Source organism: Pleurodeles waltl, chromosome 7 (genome assembly GCF_031143425.1).
Source record: "Pleurodeles waltl isolate 20211129_DDA chromosome 7, aPleWal1.hap1.20221129, whole genome shotgun sequence".
Taxonomy (NCBI): domain Eukaryota; kingdom Metazoa; phylum Chordata; class Amphibia; order Caudata; family Salamandridae; genus Pleurodeles; species Pleurodeles waltl.
Window position 1 is genome coordinate 569,202,244 of NC_090446.1, and position 17,141 is coordinate 569,219,384.

Consider the following 17,141-nt stretch of genomic DNA (forward strand, 5'->3'; position numbering starts at 1 on the left):
GCACTTCTGTCATGATGCGAGTTCACTGAGCAGGTCAAACCATTACCTAAATATACTTCTTGGGGGGTGGGTGTTGCAGATACGGCTCAAAAGGGCTACACATTTTGCAGCAGGATCTGTGCCCCAACACCCCATAACACATTGTCAGGCATTTTCATTAGCTAGAGGTAGAAACTGACTGGCTGCCATATGCCTTGACCACATGCAAGAAGTCTGTGTACACATGAGGTTCCCTCACATCTACTTGCAGTAGAAGTCAGCTCAGCGGCCATGTGGTTGTGTGCGTATATATGTATGTGTATGGTTTACAGAGTACTTCTATAATCATATGGATGAGCTCTTAACAGTGCAAAGGTAGTTAGTTATTCATGGGTTCTTCTCGATGGTTCTACATAAATGAGGTCTTCTCAGTGCTCCTATACGATTAAAGGAGGTTACCTCCTGCCCATAAACTAAGAAGCATCTGTTTTGGGCACACATACATCACAATTCCTCAGTGCTCATATACACGTGCAGAAGCAGTGAAGCGATCGCTATGGCACACACAGACTTAACTGACGATACACAAGTTTTTGTTTTAGGTTTTTATTTATGTGGTTGAGGTGAGCATAGATGATGGATGATCACATGGACATTCCTCCAGGTCTTACAAACATTAGAAAAGTGTTTCAGGGAGGTCCTTCGATAACACAAGTCACTTGTGTCGCAGTCCGTTACCAGAATTTTTCACACCGGCCCAATGTAAGGATCCTGTGGGTGTCTCTAAATAAGTTTGATAGTCATACATTTCAGAGCTGGTGTTTGGTACCAGAAGCATGATCTTGTCTTCTACTGTCACTGGCATTCAGCATATACACTCTGGTACCATTGCTGACATCACTTGTTGGAATCATCCGTGTTAGGCACATCACCCACACAAGATGCTACATGGGTGCAGGAATAATAATAGAGAACAGAGAAAATGTATTCTCAAGAGCTTAATTTGTGCCAGTGGTTGCCATTGCTCGGCACCAGCACTTATCATTAAACATTGACACTTGTTTATGACAGTACACCACATGGTGGCAATCTCAGCCTATTGTTGATAGAGAAGATCAGTTCAGTATTTAGCAATTAAAGGTAATTAAAAAAATGATAAAACTAGCACTTCTACACCATCCCCACAACTTGGTGTGACCTGGAATAGTCCAAACTGTCACACTTGTTTAAGTCTCTTGGTTAGTAGGCAATGCTAGCACTGACATTTTGCAGTAGTGTTTGGCAATATGTGGGTGGCACCACCTGCAGCAGAATACCCCGTGTCCTGGCACTTATTTTTTTTACATATTAAGCACTGGCTTAATATGAAATGTAGCTGGAGCTCACACTCAAAGGGGCTATTTAATTCAGAAGCACTTCTCCAACTGAGGCACTTCCCTCCCCAGAGGCACTTTCCCCACCGGAGGTATCATCCCTGCTTGACGCTCTCTCACCAGAGGGCTTTTCCCATCGAGGCACTTTTCGAACATAATGCCCTTTCCCTAATCATAGCCCTTTCACCACATGAGGCGCATTTACCATCTGAGGCATTTTCCTCTCTAGAATCATTTGTTTTACCTGTCACAAGTAATATTACACAAAGTGCTCTCCTACCAAAGGCTTTCCCGCACCCACTCACCAAGAAGTTTCTCCCACTATGAAGCCTTCCTTATCCTGAGGTACATTTACATGTGCCACCCTTTGCAGACCTAATAACCTTCTCCAACCATTTTACTGGGGTCAAGTTCTTACAAGATTGTAGTTCGATTATACTGTGGTCCATCCTTACCAGAGGCCTTCTTTTACCAACTGCAGGGTTCACTCTAGCCCTGTTAGACGTAAACCACCCCAACCATTCTTTACTCAAGGATATTTCCTGCAAGATTAAAAATTGAGGGGCATATATAAGAGCCCATAGCGCCTCCTTGCGCCACATTAGCGTACTTTGTTTACGTTAATGTGTCCCAATAAGGGCCAAAATCCTTACGCCATATTTACAAAGTGGCGCAATGCTTGCCCTCGCCGTGGTGTGCCGTATTTTAAATATGGCACACACACATGGTGGCGGTAGGGGGACGGTAAAGGGCGCAAGAAAAGTGGTGCTGCACTTTTCTTAAATATGCCCCTGAATGTTTAACAATAATTTACTAAGAGACAGAGCCCCTGAATTGCCCCAGTCATGTGCCCTGTTGTGCTGTCCCCTCTCCACACCCCAGACCCTTCCCACCACCACTTCACCCCACATGAAAATACAGTAAAAAAATATGGACACTGATTACAAACACAACATAAAAAACAGTGATAAAAACAGAGATATGAGGAGCTCTAGCTCAAGAGGTCTGTGGTTGGAGCTAGGATTCTGTTGTTGTCTGTGGCAGGCCTTCTGGCACTTCTGTGCATCTCCCTTTAACATTTACCATTGGCACATCCACCTGCAGGGAAGAATAAACAAGATGGTGTGGGTGCTGCAGCACAGCAATCCTAATGCAAGAGTCCACTCATCTGAGGCCATCCATCACCAAGGGTGCTTCTTTTTATATCACTGTGCCAATCCCAGGTGACCATCCAATTCTAGAAATCAGAGGTTCTACATCTGTGTCAATGCAAGGAGGCTTACCACTATAGTGGTGACAGATCTGCAACCGTGTGCCACCCCCATATGCCCAACCAATGCTAGAGATAACATGTTCTGGATCCAACTGTCAATACCTTAAGCACATCTTATCCAAGATGTGAATAGATGGTTAATCTCTACACAAATTCCCAGAGACTACCCAACCCAGCTCTCTCCGCCCCAGCTTGGTACTCACCTCTATAACCTCCATTTCCCAAGTAGCCATTCATTCCATATTTAGATTCTTTGCCACCTGGAAATGTAGGAGAAAGCCTGTGACATAAGTGTGCAGTCATACCTATTCTGCCTCTCACTCTGGCCTACTTCATTGGCCTACTTTATTGGCTACTGTCAACAGTTGCATGGAATGTGGCTGACCTCACGCCTGATCAAATTTTACAGGCACTGGCATTTCCGAAAACCTCACTTGTTCCTGTACACCAAATTACCTCGGTATACTATCAGGTTATTCTATCAAGCAGTGTCACTTACTCATTAGTTGTTTTTACTTCATAATGAAAATACTAATATTTACCTTTAGTAAAGCTCATTCCAGAATATAAATTAACTCTCAAACACACAAAAATGCATGATTTATTTCAAAGTCAAAAATGATAATTTAATCTCCTTTTCATAATTTAATCTCCTTTACAGGGATGAATAGCTGAGTAGGTCCACAAGGAATTTCAATCCTTGACCGAGAGATTACACTAAGACAACTGCTGTGGTACATTAATCCACTAGGCTATGTTACCAGCCAAATTAAGCCTTATATATTAGTCTGCTAAATTCTCACTTTGCTAGTTAGACTAGACTCTCTTTTATTAGCGACTTGAGCATCCATAGACCTCCCACCTCCCTCTGTACAAGTATTGAATAAAAAAGTGACCTACCGTATGGATTAGGAATTTGTCCGGCTCCTAGTTGTGCATATCCAGCTAGGAAAAAAAAGTCAGTGGGTCAGAATTGAGAGTCAGAAGGGTAGTTTATCTCTCCTGGTAGGAGGCTGTATGGAAGGACGCAAATCGGTGGAAATGGCAGTCTCTTCCCACATTGGGCAGTGTGGGGATGTCCCTGTTTCCCCCAGTAGGCGCTCTAAAGTAATACTGCAGCATCTCACAGTATGTGCTCTAAGTGTCTCCTATCAGGATCTCTCAGAGAATGACCCAGTCTTTAATAGAAGGGGGTGGAGCTCTCAGCATCCCCCAGAAAGGGTTGGGGACTAAATCAACCCTGCTCAATATAGGTGAGGTGACAACGCTCATTCTCTACCGATTTGGAGCAATGTAGGGATGTTAAACTCTCTCCTGTAAAGAGGAGGCAAAAGTAGGATGTGCCAAACTATCATGGCAGGGCATGGTATATTCCAATCCAGGATTCCCCTGTAAGGAGACCCAATGGCACTATGTGTGCATCTCACCTCATAAGCCGAATGTTGTCCCAACTTCCATCCTTACTTTGCAAACTGACTTAAGTCAGGAGGCTCTTGTGCATCTTTATTGTTTGGTGTTTTCCACAAGCAGAAGCCTTGCGAAAGGAAAGCTGAAGCATTACATGTCAGGCCGCTATGACAGAGAAGCAGCAAGCAAGCAGTTAAAGGACAATTCAAAATTCAAAGCTCTCAAGAACAGGGTTCAGGCCCCTGTGATTTTCAACCACTCCAAAGATAAACCTAATTTATGTTGAGAATCCTGCCCGCAATAAGGACATCCCAATTCTGTCTCACCATAGTGAAATGAAGCCTACATAGGAAGTGGGGAGCCGAAGAGGTGGTGTGTGCTTCCAGTGGACAGCCTTATGGAGCACACCATCCCTGCAAGCTTACTCTTTGTCAAGTCAGCTTTGCAGCCTCGGTGGGAAGATAATGATGGAGCAAAAGCCTAATAATGTGTCATACCCCTCTGCCCTTCCAGTTTCCCTTCCCGCACCTCCCTCACCCCACCACCCTGATACCTTTGCTGGATTTTGTGTTCATGGATTTGGACTGAGCTGCATACTCCGGGAGTGGCTGGTGGCCCTGCACCTCCTGCAATGGAGCCAGAGTTCCTGGGAAGTCGAGAATGTTCACAATATTAGCACCTCCAAGCATTGCTTTAATGGCTTATCATTTCTCACTTCAAAAGGGTAAGATAACGACCTGCTCCTACTTGGATGCTCTGGGAGTGGGTCCTAAAGAAGAGTGGGAATATGATTATAGTAACATTGACTATGGCTGCAGATTATGCACGCCAGGCCAATTTAATCTACTAATTCTCCTGTCTCCTCATGACACAGACTCGTCTGGCCTCTGATGGTGCTTACGTTCTTAATAAGGTTATCGCCTATTGTATACTTCAGGCCTTTTTTACTTTATTTTCCTTCTTTGTCTCCACTGCCGCTCTGGAGAGACTGTGACTGTTTTGAGCATTCTTTATAGGTCTATGTGAAAGCAATATTTCTAACTCTCACCATCAAGTCTTACACTGTGACCTCTAGTTCTCAAAATATTTGTGAACTGAAAGCAGACAGCTCTTCCTTCACATGTGAGAAAAGCTATGTATCTGTTCACTGTGACATGAAACAATGCCCTCATCATAGGAGTCTTGAGAAGTGCCTTAAAACTTTTGTAATAGCAATTCAATCAAGTAAACCAGCCACTTAGCATGAAATGTATATCGAGATTCGACACAAAATAGCTCTAATTTTCCCAAAAACATTATTTCTCAAAACGTTTCAGTTGGGTATGCTTTAAATTCACATTACATATAGATACACTAAGTTTGGTCAATGTTTATTAATTTCTTCCTGTCCATCCTTACCCCAGTGCTGACATGTTTCGAATTTCCCTTCTCTTCTCATATACCTTGTGGTTCACACTAGCCTCCTTTCTGTCTGCCTGTCCCAAGACTGTCTGCTGTATGCTTACGTTCTTGTGTCTCCATGAGCTCCTGAACAAACACAATTGGCTAGATGATATATCCAGAACTGGGCATGGTCCTCCATATGTGGTCCCCAAAAGCTACCACGTTACTCCAAATGGGGCTTCACAGGTAATATAGAGTCATACCAAGGCCGGCCCTTTTCTTCTGGTTATTATACCTCACATTCCATATCTCAATAATCCTCCTGCAAACTGAACCCTGGCATGTCCACTATCACTTCCTGGGATACGATACCCCCTGAGCCCTCCTATTATTTGTGAACCTCAGAACCTCTCAACTTAAAATGCACTGCTTCTTGGGATGTCTTCATCCAGTGAGCAGGACTCTGGTCTTGGGTTACCCTGTGGAGTAGCTGATATCGGAAGATTAAAGTAATGGGAGGGGAGGGGAAATCCTAGTATCATCTATGGTAAGCACTGTCAATTGTCTCTTCTCAGAAGTGAACTGTGGAGGTAACTGGGAGTCCCAGAGGATGAAGGCAACAAATGGGGATGCTACTGACACCTTACGGTGAAGGTGTGCTGCCTTTGAAGGAAGAAGATCCAAGTACTGATGACCTTTATTGGAGAAGGTAAAAAAGTAATGCCTGAAGCAGAGATATCCAGCTTTCTCAACAATTCCATCCAAATCGATTCACAACTGGGACCACTAAAATCCAGGCCAGGATGTGAACACTTCCACTTTCCACCTCGTCAGTGCAGCTGGAGCAAAATCAAGCTTTCTTTCTGTGCTCATGTAAACTGCACAGAAAAAAAACATTCAATGAGGCAAAGGAACCTTGCATCATATTGGACCTCCATTCCCCAAATGACCATGGTTGCGCATTATTTGACCTCGACGACATCCCAGCATTGGCAACTTACCCAACCCATCGACTACATTCTGTCGAAGGGAAAGAGGAAGTTTGAAGAATGAAAACAACATAATGCAATCTAACAGGGTTTTTGGCACTGCACCAAGACCATTTTGGAAGGCCCAGGAACCCAGTTCTGATATTGGAGAGTTTGATTTCTGCACTAAGCCCTCCCTCAGGTCACCGCTATGCATCACCAGTCACTGAGCTTTCTAGAATTGCCCAGTTGTTAGAAAAGATACCCGCATGCACGCAGACCAGCGAAGGATGGGGCACCCCATCCCGGGCAACAGAAGGGTTAGTAATGCCGTAGACATTGCTCAGAGCAGGGGGGAGGAGGTGGGGCTTGTCCTCGTAGGTTTTGTTCTATAATGCACAGTGTCGCCAATATCTCACCAGGCGCCAGTCCCGCAGGCTGATCGTCTCCATTCAGATACCCCATGTTACTGACAGTGCCTGAAATCAAGGTCAAATAACGCAGTGTAAGGGAGCGGTAGAAACACAATGGGAGAGGTAAAGGGAATGTTTGGGGGTTACAGTGCATAAACTACAATGCCTAAAAATAATTATACTCAAAACATACTTTTAATCATAATTACAATGTCCACAACTACATTTTTGAAAATGTGCATAACAAACATAAAAAACAAATTAAACCAATTCTAAATCTAAGCATAATGCTAAATCTGAATCATGCTCCATGTTTAATTCTTTTGTAGATGCTTTTTTTTTATCTTGACGTGATACAGAGAGAATAATACCTGATTGTGCCAACTCACCATCCAATCCAGTGGGGACTACAGGCTGGCCACCATATGGAAGCTGAGCTGCACCTAATGCAAAACAAGATAAAGATGCAGGAGCAGTGACGGGAAAGGGTGTGAAGAGGAATAAAACTGGGTAAGGACTAAAACAGAGGGTGACAAATAGAGGAAGGGATAGAGATTTCACATTTGGACCAATCTGAAAGCATTCTAGCTTGTTCTGGCTGTGCATGTATAGTTGGTCTTGCCCCCAGTTGACCTGTTGGCCCTCCTCAGGGTCATTGGGCAGGTCCTCCCACATCTGCAGCTTAGGTGCCTGGAACCTTTTGGCTCATTTTTACTACTTTGGCCCTGCTGCAGACATATGGCCCTCTCTCCAATGCAGAGAACAGTGTGTTACTGTTAATTCACAGTCACTACATCATGGTACCTTCACTACAGTGTTTTATATCAAAGTAAATTGTATCAGGAGTTGTTAAATTGTGTTACTATATGTTGCAAGCTGTTACTTTGCAATAGTTAGTATTCAGTGTTTGGGCTCCAGGGATGGGTTGAGGATAGCAGCAATAGGGAAGTTTAGGGCTTAGGGATTGAATGATTGTAGGGGTAGAATGGGTTTTTAAGGCTCTGGATTGCGTTGAATATACTCGTAAGGGTTTATTTGGGGCTCAGTAATGTATTGAGTATAGGAGAAGTAAGGGTTTTTGGGGCTCGGGGTGGGGTGAGTGTAGTGTTAGTAACGGGGTTTTAGGGCTCACGGATGGGTTGACGTTAGGGGTCGTAAGGGCTTTTTAGGGCTCAAGGATGGTTTAAGTTGTGTGATGTAGTGTTTTATTTGTGAGGGTTTTTAAATGGAATGAGGGTAATTAAGTATTTGGACAATTTATTTTTAGGGTTCATTATGGGTATGTAGAAATATTTTTTCAGGAATTTTATGTTTTAAAAATTGTTTTTGGGAAGAGGAAGTAACAAGACAAATGGAATCTAATCATATGTGTTATAGTTGTACTTTACATAGAGGTATCTTATAATGCGATGTAAAGTTATCAGAAGTAAATACTGATTTGTAAAGTACCAAAAAGTAAAGTGTCACAAAGTAACAACGGACATTCACCCAGATCAGAGCATGCTCAACAAAAACCACCAAGAACTCTTTTATACTTTCCAGATTAAACATCAGCCTCGAGGAAAAGTCCATCTTCTTCTGAACAACAAGAGTCAATATCATTGAAGGAACAGTGAGTCAGAGCAGATAACATCAGAGCAGATACCCAAGGAAAGGCGTTCGCTCAACTTTTATTTACAAAATCAGAGATTACCTCTTCTTTTCAACACAATTTTCAAAATGTCCTTTCAAAGAGGAGTCCATCAATGATTCGGGTCTCTTCACTCCTTTCTCCCCAGTGACTGCTGATTTTAATTTAGCTCTTTATTTCTGCCCATTAAGGGAAATTCATGATATCCTTCCTGTTATCCTTCTTCTCGCTATCAAGTATTTAAGCTAAAGTTCCAAAGCCTGGAACCCGAGTCACCTATCTAAGTAACTCAGGGCCTGATTTAGAGTTTGGCGGATGGAGTTACACAAACATAACGGGTATCCCGCCCACTGTATTCCAATTCCAATATATCCTACGGACATTCTAATACGGCGGAGAGAATATCCGTCACATTGGCGACAGAGGAACCCGTCCACCAAACTCTATATCCGGCCCTTAATGCCAAAGCATTTCCTCCTCCAACTGAAAGTATCACAGTGGGTTTTTCTAGATCTAGCATTGTCAGCCTGTCTTTCCTGAACCATAAGCAGCTTAAAACCAAATGTCATTTGGGTGTTGTCTCCTACCCACCTGAAAATGAATTATTACTAAAAATAAGAAGCAACTCACAGATCCTATAGAATTGTTTATCTATTTATTCTGGTTTCTTATAAGTCTCCATTACATCGAATCACTTGTCAAAAAGCTGTCTGTTAAGGTTGTACATCAAACTATCAAACTGGAACCTAGCCTGTTTTAAGAAACCGTGTTTTAGGGGGATTTCTATAAGGAATTAAACTGATGCCATGGCACGCAAAGCTCTTTCAGAGCCTATTTTCAGATACATGAACACAAATCTTTGCAAAACATTTTGGAGTTGATTACGACTTAGGCGGACAGAAAAGGCCGTCTGCCGAAGTTGACTGTCAGGTTGCTGCCAGTGTGGCTGCCTTCCAGCTGGCCCCATTAAGAGTTTCCCGCAGGGTCAGCGGGAAATGGCTTACAACATTGATGCCGGCTAATAATAGAGCCGGCGGCAATGCTGTAATGCGTAGGGTGCACCAGCACCCGTAGTGATGTTCACTGTCTGCACAGCAGACAGTGAACATTGTGACTGGGCTTGCCAAGGGGGGGCCTGCACTGCCCATTTCAAGTGCATGGGCAGTGCAGGGGCCACCCTGGGGCCCTCTGCACCCCGTCTCCGCCAGAAGTTACATGGCGGTGCTAGTGCCATGTAACCACTGGCAAAGTGATCCCTAGGGCAGCACTGCATGGATTAGGACCGCCAGCACTGCCAGTCCCTTCTGTATAGGAAAACTGGCAGTGTTGGTGGTCCGACCGCGAAGCTATCGCTACGGTCGTAATGTGGCTGTCGGACCGTCACATTGGTGGTGGTCCGACCGCCACCACGACCCTTGCGTTCTCAAGACTGCCAGGGTCGTAATGACCCCCTTTGTGTAAGTGATCAGACAGGATTGTGCAGACACTTTAAGCTGATTGTTATAGTTTGTTCCATTAGTTATTCTACTTTTTTCAATAACTCTCTCAGGAGAGTCTAGTCCCCCTTCCAAAAAAATCTGTAGCTAAGCTACTTAACAATTTGTAAATGTTTATGTTTAAATTTGGGCAGTTTAGATAGTATTATGACATTCTTCTTTGATTCACTTAGACAGTTAGGGGCTGATTTAAGGGAAGTGGCACCGCACCCAATGCTGCGTCACTTTCCTTGCACCCCTTATCGCCCTCCTACTGGCACCATGTGTGCATTGTATTTCAAATATGGCGCACCATGGTGCACGGTAGGGAGCAATAGCTTAATTTTGTTTACGCTATTGATGTACTCTGCAGGAGTAGCGCCACAATTTTGGTGCAACTCCTGCAGAGTACACAGGGGCCTACTGTATTCAATGGCATGCCCCCTTTTAACGCCTGCTGTGAGTAGGCATTAAAAGTACTGAGAAAAATGATGCAAAGAAATCTCTTAGATTTCCTACCGCCATTATTTCAGGCCCCCTAAGGGGGGCACACCCCCTTTGAATAACTTATGCCTGGCACAGGCATAATGTAGCACAAAGGGTTACAAAGTTGCGCAATGCATGTATTGCACAACTGTGAAAATATGGCGCAGCGTTTTTGGCCATCCAACGCCACTTTAGCATTAAAAAATGACCCTAATATGTCATTAGGATGGCGCTAAGGGCTCTGAATGTTTCAAACTGGACATCTGCGGAGGACGCGCGCTGGTGGGGTAGGTTTATTAGCCTACTATCAAGACTCTAAAAATCTTAGTTTCTGTCACTGGCCAGCGATCCTTTTGGGCTCTATCCTGAAATTAGGGATGGGCTACCTTTGCATTAACAAGTAGGACTGAGTAAGTGACTTAGTTTTTACACACTTGTTGATATTATAATTTTTGGAGAAGGTTGTTGTCCTGATGAAGCGTCGCTGGATCCGGCTGGACCGCTTAGACGCGAAACATGTAGACTTTTGAGTGTGAGGAACCATAATTGGCTATAACCTCCCCATTTTTTGAGAGTAGGTGAGCATCATTAATCACTCATTACTCCTCATTTTTGTTTTTAATCTTGGTTACCATCTGATTCACTACTGATTAAAACGATGAATTATTGCCTATAGATGGTAAATCAATTTTAAGTTTTGATTCTCTCCAATAGCTGCTCGGTTACTTAAAATTAGGTATCCCAGTGATAACTATCACTTTTTTGTCACAACTACGATCCGTTTAGGGGAGCCCATCAGGCATTGTAGTACCAGCCTGATGAGGAGCTTCCCAATGATGATGCTAGACATCCATTGTGATGCATGAGGGTTTTGCTCCTGTCAAATTGGGTGGCCCCTGTGAATTTTTCTATGTATTGGAACAGTGTACCTATTTTTGTGTAAGGATTCGAGTGGGAGGCAGTACACTGGACCACTAATCTCCCGGTCCCTCCTTTATCATTGTTTATGTGCATATGACAGCCTTTGCTAGTAGGTGGGCGGATACCCACTGAAAAAAGGTACATCAGGAATGTGTGGTGTGTTGAAAGGTAGGATGGTGTATCTTTTTTTCTGCGTAGTACAGTAGACCACCCCTATCATGCAGTTCTGTACATGCGCGTTAAAATTACTTATACTGAAAATGTTGATACATGCTGTGACTCACCTCCCAAATGCCCCTTTTTGCCAAAGGGCAATCTCATTTTTGAGAGCTGGAAAGTGTTCTCTTTTTACATACTTTCTTAAAAACTCCTTCTCCCCATTGTATTTAAACAGGAAGCTAGTACCTACTTTGCTGTCCCAAAACGAAATTCTTTTAAACTTTTAATGTTGTGGGCATCTCAGCACAATGGATATGATATGTCCACGAGAGGATGTAGTTATTAATAAGCTGATGAACTCCTTTACTGTTATATTTATTATATATTTTTTTACTTACAACAGCTCCTCGAGGAATAAACTGCATACGTCTTGGATCTATGTCCTTGCTCTTGGCTTTATTTCTATTATTTTGTTCCCATCTTTATTTTTGCCCAGTCTGATCTTAGCTATTTTGTTGCAATAGTTTTGGGGAATAAAGGTATACACTTTTTAACTCTTCTCTGAGGCTCAGCCTACATTGTACCATACTACGTCACTTTCTGTAACCAAAGAAAATGGCCTTCATGCACAGAGAGCAACGTTGCAAAAATACTCTGCTTGATTCAAAAGAAGTTTTTGTCGACAGATCATTGTATTATTTGTTTTAACACATAACTTTCAATTCACTGAGGACAGAACTCTTTTACAGGTTGAGAAAACTGAATAAAAAGGATGACAATATTTATATAAAAATTGTCTCCTCATCGTATGCAGTGACACAGAAGTAATATTATATACAGAAGAAACAGTATACAGTGGCAGGGAACACTGTAACAAACATACAGTGTGGGAAGAACAATACAAAGACTTAGGGGCTAATTTAAGTGCCCCTAGCATCTCCTTATGCCACATTAGCACCATTTGTTAATACGCTGATGTGACCCAACAAGGCTGTAATCGCCGCACCAAACTTAGAAAGTGACACTTTGTAATCCTTTGAGCTACATTATGCCTGCGCCTGGCATAATGTATGCAAAGGGGGCGTTCCCCTGTTAGGGGGGCAAAAAAATGGTGCAAAGAAATCTAAAAGATTTCTTTGCATCATTTATTTCTGCACTTTCAACACCTGCTGAGGGCAGGTGTTAAAAGGAGGAATGCCATTGCTTACAATGGGCCTCAATGGTTTTTTCAGGATTAGTGTCAACATTTTTGATGCAATCTTGCAAAGCTCCAAACTAGCGTCAAAAATGTTGCTGCTAGTTCCCCTTACTACCACCATGGTGTGCCGTATCTTAGATACGGCACACACATGGTGGCTTCCGGGGGGGGGGGTGCTAAGGGAGGCAAGAAAAGTGTTGCTGCAGTGGGTGCAGCACCACTTTTCTTAACTGAAAGAACTATGCAGTGGCATTGCAGTAGTAAGGGAATTATTTAAAAAGTACAGAAGTCTAACAAGGGTTTGCAGAGACCATACCATAAGGAGAGGCAAGGAAGTTACATCGGAAGTACTCTGCAGCGACAAGACGGATATGTGGGCAGTATTATACAATTATCGATTGATGTCCATTTACCATATTTGCCAGCTGATGGATCAACACCAAGCCCTCCCTGGACTCCTGCTTGTGCACCATAGGGTAACTGTCCGGCACCTGTAGGAATAAGAAAGAGTCAGTGTCAGTAATGGACTTGTGGTAAACCAATGGAAAGACCTTTATGGGGAATAAATACAGCAGTGGTATTCATAAACTGATAAATCTACTGATCCAGCTGTTGAGGGTATTGGAAAGGGTATTCATTGTAATATACAAAATAAATTAAGAAGGCATAAAACAAAGCAGATAGAAATAGCTCACCTGCCTTTCAGGACCCAGCATCCCATGCTAGAAACCCTCTCTCTTTTTGTAGCTCTGCCTTCAGTTCTCTACAGCACATCACTGTGCTTCAGCAAGGTTTACTCTTTACCAATACCAAATTATAAAGTGTTAATGGGGAAATGTTTGCAACAGTATCAGTGCGGTTGATAGTGATCATGAAGCTAGCGAAGCATGCTGAAGACGGCATTGGAGAGATTACTGGAACCGTTACTGGAGGGTTTAGAGAAGTTGTGATAAAGCAAATGAAGGTACTGTTGAGTCCACTGTTGAAAATAGTATTGAAAAAAACCTATTGCTAGCTGTTGACGAAGTTACAGGTTACGTAACTCATGAAGGCACTGGGAAAGACTTTGGTTATTCTAGCTGAGACATTGTTCATGGAGTAATTATAACTGAAGAAGGTAATGGTAATGTTATTGAGTCACTGATGCTATTTTACCATATTTGGCAGCTGATGGGTCAACACCAAGTCCTCCTTGAACTCCAGTCTGTGCATCATACTGGGGTTGACCAGCACCTGTGGGGGGAGCACAGTAGAACACACAGCTTAAGTTTTGTTCAAGCTTTACTGAATTATCTTCTGCATTATTCTTGGGCCTGCTCTTGATTGATCTACCAGTTGTGACTTGTGAGGAGGAGGGATTTCTCCAGTCGCAGCACAGTGAGTGCTGCCTGGCACTGGAGTATTTATCGCAGAAGGAAATTAATGTCTCAGGTCTTTGGTACTTCATTGTGAGTTTATAATATCTGAATGAGTGACCAATAAACAATTCTAATCCACCACAGTCCTGCTATGACCTTTGAGGTTCCTTTTCCTTAAATGCTCTGGACTATTGGATCTCCATAGGAGCAACAGAGTCAGACAGCTGCCCAGGCCTTGGTATTTTATTGAAACATTCAGGGGGTCATTCTGACCTTGGTGGATGGCGGAGGCCGTCCGCCAAGGTACCGCCGTCAGAACACCGCACCGCGGTCGAAAGACCGCGGCAGTGATTCTGATATTTGCCCTGGGCTGGCGGGCGGCCGCCAAAAGACCGCCCGCCAGCCCAGGGCAAATCAACCTTCCCACTAGGATGCCGGCTCAGAATTGAGCCGGCGGAGTGGGAAGGTGCGACGGGTGCAGTTGCACCCGTCGCGTATTTCAGTGTCTGCTGGGCAGACACTGAAATACTTTTTGGGGCCCTCTTACGGGGGCCCCTGCCGTGCCCATGCTATTGGCATGGGCACAGCAGGGGCCCCCAGGGGCCCCGCGGCACCCCCTACCGCCATCCTGTTCATGGCGGGAGAGCCGCCATGAACAGGATGGCGGTAGGGGGTGTCAGAATCCCCATGGCGGCGGAGCGCGCTCCGCCGCCATGGAGGATTCAGACGGGCAGCGGAAAGTCGGCGGTACACCGCCGACTTTCTGTTTCTGGCCGCGGCTGAACCGCCGCGGTCAGAATGCCCAGCGGTGCACCGCCAGCCTGTTGGCGGTGCTACCGCCGACCTCCGCCATGGCGGTAATTACCGCCATGGTCAGAATGACCCCCTCAGTCTCTTGCACAGTTTTTTGTTCTTTAGAAAAGTAAACACCTCAATCAATTTCCAGTCATACTGCCCACCCACCCTAACACACATATATATTCTTTTTATTCTCTTGTCTTAGAAGTTTAATACAAGCCCTGTTTTGCCTTTCCACCCTTGAAAGTCCCCCCAATAACCCTTAACCTTAGTGGCGTTTGGGCTCAGATCTAGACACAGTGCGTCCAGATTCCAAAAAGAACTCACATTTTGGCTCAAGACACCAAACTGCAGATGTGGTTTTGGATACCCAGATGTGGGAACAGGTATTATGGAATGATTGTTTGGTAAATACCACAATGCAAGAAGTTAAGGTATAGTGGCACCATATAGAAGATGATGTATAAAGGGCTATGCATGTGTTGGGTGGAGGGAGAATGTTTTTAACCATATTGTGCTGCAGAACCGTCAACGCCACGTCCTTCTGCTTGAACACTGAAAGACGACTTGAGAGCTCATGCGGTGACAAGGAGTTCGGTGAAAGGGATTCAAAATATAGCATGTGATGAGAACAGTAATATCAGCTCTTTTGTCGCTCCATATGAAAGGCTGAGGTTAATAATATGTCAGGAGGGTTGGGGCACAGATAGCAACAAGTCTTTTCAGTGACTGCCAGATTTCCACATTCCTTTCTAGGACAGTAGACTTAGGGACTGATTTAAGAGGCCCTAGCACCACCTTAGCTCCGCCATAGCATAATTTTTTTATGCTAAGGCGGCGCTAAAGTGGCTTTTTACACATGCCATATTTACAAGGCGGCACAATGCATCCATTGCCCTACTTTGTAAACCCTTGAGCCAAATTATGTCTGCACTCAGAGCAGGCATTAAAAGGGGGCATGCCATTAAATACAATGGGCCCCTATGTACTCTGCAGAAGTAGAACCAAATATTTTAGCACTACTCCTGGAGAGTACATCAATAGCATCAGGAATTCTGATGCCATTGCCCCCTACCCTGCTCCATGGTGCACCGTATTTTTAATACGCCACACACATGGTGGTGGTAGGGGGCCACTAATGGGCGCAAGGAAAGTGGCACTGCACTGGGTGCAGCGCCACTTTTCTTAAATCAGACTCTTAGTCTCAAAGTAAATCTATTTTCATATAGGCCTTTCTGTTTTTGCCTCTCATTTCTCTTCAGATACAGAATCCAAACCTAGCTTGACTACTTGCTATCAAGAGTATCTCTGTCCAGTAACCGCTACAAAAGCTAGTCACTATCTGGAGGTACCATGACTGCAGTCCCGGGGGGAATGAATGCTACCTGTCATGAACCTGCTTCCCTAAACACACCTTTATACCCCTAATCATCTTCATCTCTGCATCATTCCAATTCGCTACTTACCATACTTTCCAGCAGCGTAGTCTCCTCCCAATCCTGCAGGCATGATTGGCTGCCCATTGTAAGGCAGCTGCCCAGCTCCTGCAAGAAAGTAGGGGCAGGGCTGAGAGATTCCCACATACAAGCAAAGAAAGGGGGACAGAAAAGAACGGTATATATGCAGGATTTCAGTGTCCTACTGGATCCACCATAATAGTATGAAACTCATTTAGTGGCAACTTGTCACTCCCATTTCATCTATTCCTATCCAGAGGACCCTCCATCCCTGAGATCTCTTTAGTCAAAAAATTATTGAAAATAATTATAACCAGAAACCAGCACGGGGGTCAGTTGTGTTATGATACGGTGGCAGGCCATAACTACTGAGGGGCAGGCCTATCTCCCTCTGATTCACTTCAGGGGGAGTGGAAATTGAACCTCGATTTCTAAGAAAATCTTATGGTACTAGTTGTCTCAAAAACGGTGTTAAAATCACTCAAACTTGTATTGTCCTGTACTCCAGGGATTACCAGTCTTTTTATCAAGACACTTGAAGCAATAGTCAGATCCTATATCAAGATAATAGATGCAATGATTGTGTGCAAAAAATAATACAATGAAAGTGTTAGAGTGCAAACATTATTAATAAAATTGTGTCACTAAACATAATGAAATACCATGTTTTAAAAGGCCTAACGGAAATCATGTATTAGAAAATTAAAAAAAATGTGTAGCTGACATGGCGGACACCATAAACAACATATATTAATATGAAAATATAATATCTAACGAAAATGTATTTTGCTTAATAATAATTAAATGTACTGAAAAATGAGTATTAATATGTACTAAAAGAGTTAATAGTTTAACTAGTATGA

General features: G+C 43.6%; 1 protein-coding gene across 1 annotated transcript in view; it reads right to left on the minus strand.

Moving 5' to 3' along the window:
• Positions 1–569: 569 nt before the first annotated feature.
• The window catches only part of LOC138246937 (elastin-like), a 34,272-nt gene continuing 17,700 nt past the window's right edge, over positions 570–17,141 (minus strand). Inside the window, exons 6-14 of the mRNA XM_069201685.1 lie at positions 16,288–16,365; positions 13,821–13,898; positions 13,079–13,156; positions 7,186–7,239; positions 6,803–6,862; positions 4,586–4,678; positions 3,526–3,570; positions 2,829–2,885; positions 570–2,450 (exon numbers count right to left, since the gene is read on the minus strand). Coding sequence (XP_069057786.1) covers positions 2,425–2,450; positions 2,829–2,885; positions 3,526–3,570; positions 4,586–4,678; positions 6,803–6,862; positions 7,186–7,239; positions 13,079–13,156; positions 13,821–13,898; positions 16,288–16,365 — 569 coding nt within the window. The 3' untranslated portion in view covers positions 570–2,424. The remainder of the gene's footprint in view (positions 2,451–2,828; positions 2,886–3,525; positions 3,571–4,585; positions 4,679–6,802; positions 6,863–7,185; positions 7,240–13,078; positions 13,157–13,820; positions 13,899–16,287; positions 16,366–17,141) is intronic.